Source organism: Cystoisospora suis, assembly GCF_002600585.1.
Source record: "Cystoisospora suis strain Wien I chromosome Unknown contig_7692, whole genome shotgun sequence".
NCBI classification, from domain to species: Eukaryota; Apicomplexa; class Conoidasida; order Eucoccidiorida; family Sarcocystidae; genus Cystoisospora; species Cystoisospora suis.
The window spans coordinates 1-6,045 of NW_027160477.1; the positions used below are offsets into that span (position 1 = coordinate 1).

Below are 6,045 nucleotides of genomic sequence, written 5' to 3' on the forward strand. Positions count from 1 at the left end.
TGCATATCCCGTTGCCGTAAGTCTCGCTGTGACCCACTTAGCGAGACTTACGGCAACGGGATATGCACATGTGGTGACAGTGGCGTGTCCCGCCAGGAGCTAACCCCTTAGCTTCCCTCTTGTTGTGCTCCTCTTGCTCCGTGCCTTGGGGCAGTGCCTGGACACGCTCGTTGGTAAGTGCCTCTCGCGATTCTTCGTTTCTTTTCCAGCATTCGTGCGCCACGTCCCTGCCAACGACGCCTGGCGGCCCCCGTTGTAGTAAACTTTCTTTCGTGACTCTTTCCCACCCACCTAATTTTGTGTCGCTTTCGCGGTTACCTGTTTCTTTCCCCCTCTCCACGTTGCTTTGCTCACGCCGCCTTTCTAGTCGGAACAGATTTGCATGCGTGTCTGCCTCGGGGATCGTCGTTATCCCGCTCACTCCCAACGTACCGTCGTTCTCCGTCTCCATTCTTTGTGAATAGGCCTCCTGCGAGACACGAGCCATATCTGTGCCCCCCCCACATTGGAGGCCCTGAGTAATCTCAACTGACTCGGGCCTTCTGTGGACATCACCGTAGACTTCTTCGTCCTGGTGTTCCTTAGTGGCGCTCTCTCTCGGATACGCTTCGCGTCCTGTTAGGACTACACCAAGACTCCGGATTTGTTGGTCCGAACTCGGGCGCGGAGGTCCTTCGGAAGCAGACCTTGGAAAGCCCAGACAGGTGAGCCTTCCCTCCGTAGATGCGGAGTCCTTTTCCAGCTGATGGCACCTCTCGGGGGCTAGAACGGGAACATGCGACAAATGCATCTTCGAGGCACTGGCTTTCTGGGTAGGCGATCGCCTCACAGTCTCAACCTCCTCAGCTCCGTCTTCACATATCTCGCTACGCTTCCGCGATACCTCGGGCTGAACTCTTCCGAGCTGACCTTCTCCGATTCCTCTTGCATTCTTATGGTCGGTCTCACTTTCACAGCAACCATACGTACTTCGGACTGCCTCGTAATTTTGCCCCTCAACGCGTTTATCCTCCTGCCTTAGCACACCAATCCCGCCTACAGATTTTTGTGGTGTTTCTCCGTCTACAGTGAACTTCTCTACGCAAGGGGTACTCTCCTGGGCTGCGAGGTCGCCTCCCAAGGTGTTTTTTGCTGGTCCGTTCGGAACCGATTTTTCCTTCGACTTCCCCGAAGCGGTGTGAAGAACAACCGTGCCTTCTTCTAACTCGGGGCTTGCAGCATCCTTCTCACTGCTTCTACTTCTTCCTGGGCGGGGCTTTACACTCGGTAGGCGCCGCTTCTTAGTTGCTGCCGGACGCTCTTCTCTTTGGTCGTTTTTCCTCTTTTTCCAAAGATCAATTAAGAGAAAATCTTCATCGTCGGTTTCGGTCGCCCCCCCATCTTCAGTCTCCGTCTTGTCTGCTCCTTCGCGACATGAGCGGGGGTCTCCGTCTTCCTCAGTTACTTCTGCGTCAAGGATTCCTGTCTCGCCCTCTGTTCCACTTGCGTTATCCACTTGCGTACCATCTGCGCCACCTTGCCAATCTCGTCTTTGCAGCTGCTCGGTCGAGAGACGTTGTTCTCCCGCCTGCACCGGCTGGATTTCTTCACTTCTTCTGCTTTTTTTTTTCTCCTGTGAGCTTTCATCTCCTAACATGCTTTCCCTTTTCTCCGTTGCGTGTTCCCCTTCTTCTCCGCTCTCCCCTTCCTCTCTTTTTAGTGATGTCCCAACTTCAGCACATGCTATTTTTCTACGGGATCGTAGCACGCGCTCCGTTCCGTCACTTTCTTCGCGAGCTCTTTGTCCACCATCTCCTCCTTCCCCCCGTTCGCTCCCCTCTCTTCCCATGTCCCCCTCTGCTTCTCCTCTGTCCGGCTCCGACTTCATTGAAGGCGGAGGCGTGATCTCAGTCGTTGTGTCCTCTTCTGCTGTGGCACTGCTATTCTTCAACAGCTGAGTTTTCTTATCGGCTCCGCAAAGCGCTCCCTCTCCTCCTAAACCTCCTAGCTTTCCTCCCCCTTTGCCTACAGCAGCCCCACCTGACGCCAGGCGAACGAGTGATGTCGCCAGCGGGTACCCGAGCTCGGCAGCGCATGCGCAAGCACCTTCGTAAGCCTCATAGAAGCATTTGAGCGTGTTCTGCGCTAAGGCGAATCTCTTGCATCCAATGTATCGTTTGTTCCGCAGCGCTACAAGGGGTGGCGGAGACTCGTCTGCAGTCTCCGAAGAGGACGGCTCTAAGATAGACGGACTTGAGTTTTCTTTTCTCACAACGGACTGTTTGTCCGATCTCTTCTGTGCATCTCCCTGCGCACATGGAGTGGCGTCAGGCGCACGTGCTGGCGGAGAAGGGGGGAAAAAGACTTTTTCGAACTTGAACACCTTAACAGTGAAGGCACGCTGCCCTTTCAACCAGTACATCATAGGATACTTGAGAGGTCGCATTTTATCGGCAATCCTGTCAAGCTGGGAGCTTGTGTACACACGCTCCTCCCCCTCTGCCACCCCGTGAGCCTGAGAGAGACTATTTTGCCTCGCAAGTTTGGAAGGAGGGAGTTCTTTTGTTTCTTGTTTTTCATCTGCTCCCTCTTCTTCAAGTTGCGCGTGACCTCCTGCTTGACTGCGGTCGTCCTCTTCCTCATCTTCCTCCACATAGCGCCGTCGTTTTCTTCTCATGAACGCTTTCGAGGCAGCAAAGGGCCTTGGCAACGGTGAGAGGCTATCCCGCTTCTCTTTTTTCTCTCTTTCCTCTTCCTCCTTTTCGTCTGCAGGCATGTGTGCGCATACGCCAGCCCGACAGCACTCAGCTATTTATTCGCTCGGTCGAACTGAACACAACAAATTTGAGAACCGGTTTTCTTTACAGCAGCTGCAGTCACATCCACCACGCTAGTCCAAGATGGGAGTAGAGGAATGCTCGCTTCAATAGTAAGTGACGTCAACTACTATGACCTCAGTCGATAGTCTCATTGTGCCCCAGCTGACCACTCGCCGCGCTTGCCAAACCCAACTGGGACATTCTAAAGAATACAGGAATGGCAGTTTCGTTCCCGCGTGAGTCTGGTGCTTCCGGATTCCGAAAGTGTGAGAGCGGCGATGCAGCTTACTGCTTGTGTGCTTACGGCGAAGATGCGTGTTGAACGAGCTCATTCATCTACTAATGCCCTCTTCTTTGTGCGAATGCTATTCTTTCTTTACCTAAGTAAACCGGTGCTGTACGCGTGAAGATTCACAGCGGCAAAGATACACTAAGCTGGAAATTCCTCATTCTGTTTACAGCCGTGCATTCTCTGTATACTGTCTCATTCAGATTCCTAGGACTTTTCAGCCTGCGTCTAGCTTCTCGAGAATAATAGCTTCTGCTCTTCCCATTTTGGTAGACAGGGATCCAGCGGTTCGTTTCTTACCAGGAGGACTTGAATGTATTCGTTCCTGCGACTGTATGGCACCGTTTATAATTTTTCCAACTGGCTCTTCTCCTCCGTCTGCATCCATGATTGCTCGGTGTGCTTTATCCTGTTTCGTTTTTCCTGTCGCTGGGTCTGCCGAGTTTGTTATCTTGAGAGAGTCCCCTGGTGTCGACCTATCCTCATTCTGAAGCCCTGGGAGACACTGAGCGCTTTCCTCCGTGTTGTCTGCGGTAGGAAAACCCGACTGGATATCAGCATCAAGAGAGTTGACGGGCTCTGGTCTTGCCAGTTGATGTAACGTGTTGTCACCGACTGAAGAGCGAGCAGAGGTCCCCCACGAAGCTCCATCAGTCTCGTTTTCCGGAACACGCCGCCGACCAGAGTCGACTTTTTCAAGACCAGTACAGGTGATATTCAACTGGCTTCCGCCGCCAGAGTGTGAGCTGAACGGAGGCGTGCCTAAAGTACTTTGGGAGCCTCCATTACGTTTATCCAAGTATTCGCACGCTGCTGCAAGAGTCGCAGCGACCTCGTCCACTGTCTGCGGTGCGAAAGTTCTCGGGGGGATCCATCGGCTGCGGCACGCCGGGCTCTTTACTAACCTGGAAGACGGAAAAGAAAGAATGGGGTACACTGTTGTCTCTTTCTGTGTCGCTTTCTTCCGGCTGGCGTTGAAGCTCACATTTCGGAAAAGAACAAAGAGAAAGGAAAGACGATCGCGCGGGCCGGGCGATGAAGGATGGGAAGCAGGTAGCCAGGTTTGCGATTAGACGGTCAACACAACGAAGAACCCGTGATAGCAACTCCACTTCATACGAAGTAAGGACTTCTGCAGGCATGCTTGATCCCACGTTGGGATGAGAAGATTCGCTGAGGGTAGATCATAGTGACGCTCGCTTGGTGATTCGTCCTAGCACAGGTGGTCTCAAGGTACGGACCTCTCGAGTATCTAAGCAAGCCCTTAGACGGAGGGGTTCAAGAGTCTGAACTAAGACCGGAGGTTCTGGCGTCGGGGCATCCTGTCCCGTGCATAACCATAAGGAGGAGGCTTCTCGATGCACCCAGATGAATGTATTGGATTGCGCTGTAGCCGTTCAAAGTATGTAGGGAACTCACTACTACTTCGTGAAGAGTTTCTTTTGTTTCTCTCTAGGTGGGCTCATAAGAGCTCTCCGAAGACGGGTTTCCTTGCGCGCAGCAACCTATGGACTCTACAAACGACTTCACACTTCCGATGAAATACTATTCCTGCCGTCTAGTGAACACTTCTGGTGAAATGTATATGCGCCTGTCAGGTATCTCCTTGAGGTAAGTCTTACGCAACGGCCACTGCAACGGGATGAGAAAAGTGCTTCGTCTGCCCCTGAACTACAACGCGTCCAGACGAAAATTCAGTTCACATGTCTGCTCCAAGAAGGACTCCTCTCTCTTGTGATCTCTCACGTGAACGACACTGTTCTACGAAAGGCTCACCAGCGTCCCTGAGTTTTTGACCATGTTATTCCTGCTTTCCAAGGCCTAAGGGTCTTCGCCTCGGCTGTGAGGAGGCGAAGAAGCTGTTGCCGGTCGTACATCTCTTTAGTGCGCCGCTCTTTCTCCAGGACTTCTTTCTCTCGCATTTTCTTCTTGGTCTCAGACACCCGAGATCTCTCTGGTGCTTTGTTTCGTGCGTTCTCCTCCGCAAGCAGATCGGAGTTCTTTCGTGAATCAGAAAGGACGCTCGCTCCGTCAAGTCTCTCAAGGCTGCGTGCTGTTTTCTTCTTTCCTCCTCCAGCTTCTGAAATGAACCCGTGCGGAACCCACTCATCCGGCTCTTCTTGGCCAGCCGATAGACTGTACTCTGATTCAGCCTCATTGGACTCTTTTTCCTCATCTTCTTGTTCTTGTTGAAGCTCCCGCAAGCGCTTCGACACCCAGAGGGCTTTCCCACTTGAGCGCCGTTCCTCATCAGCCGACAAAAGTCTCCGTTTCCTTTCAGATGTGTCTTCGTCGTTTCCGTCTACTTCCTCGTCCTTTTTCTCTGTTTCTTCATTTTCTTGGCCTCCTTGACTCTCCTCCCGTACTGGTGTTACTCCTGTTTGATCTCTCGAAGCCACATCCAGCTGTATCTCTCCGTTCTCTTCTGGCACCGTCTCTGATAAAACCTTTTTGCTGCAGTTCCGTGCATTCACCTTTCCTTGTAAAACATTTTCCCGGCTGGTGGTCATCTGGTCCATTTCCTCGTCGTCGTCACCTTCATCTGTAGAGCTGTCTACCTCTACAATACCTTGGTTCAAATCTTCTACTCTCTCTTTGTCCCCCCATGCACTCCAGTTTCTCCTGACCTTCCCACCTTTCCCTTTTGCTTCCCGAGGTTCCGCTTTTCGTCTCTCTCCGGGTACAACCCCCTTTGTTTCTGCTACCCCCAGTCCATAGCAAGGACCTACATTAATCCTCTGTGCATCCTGTTCTCCTTCGTTCTCGTCTTCTTTATCGTCTTCGCAGGAGGCAACCTGGTAAGACTGATCATCATGAACAGAGTCCGAAGCACCCTGGCCAGCGCTTCGAAGTTCATTCGCCGTTCCTCGTGTTTCGCCCCGATTCGTTCTTGCACCACCTCCAAGTTGTTTTTTCATTGTAGCCTGCTGTCGGCTTCTGCCCAGATGTAGTCTGTCA

The 6,045-nt window shown here is 52.4% G+C and overlaps 1 protein-coding gene across 1 annotated transcript; it reads right to left on the bottom strand.

Annotated features, from left to right (window-relative positions):
* Window positions 1-464: 464 nt before the first annotated feature.
* On the bottom strand, window positions 465-6,005 carry CSUI_010522 (uncharacterized protein; the record flags this gene model as incomplete). Its single annotated transcript, XM_068070625.1, has 3 exons — window positions 465-573; window positions 3,388-3,992; window positions 4,864-6,005. Coding segments are annotated over 3 exons (1,854 nt in total), but the record flags the coding sequence as incomplete, so codon positions are not given.
* Window positions 6,006-6,045: the final 40 nt, after the last annotated feature.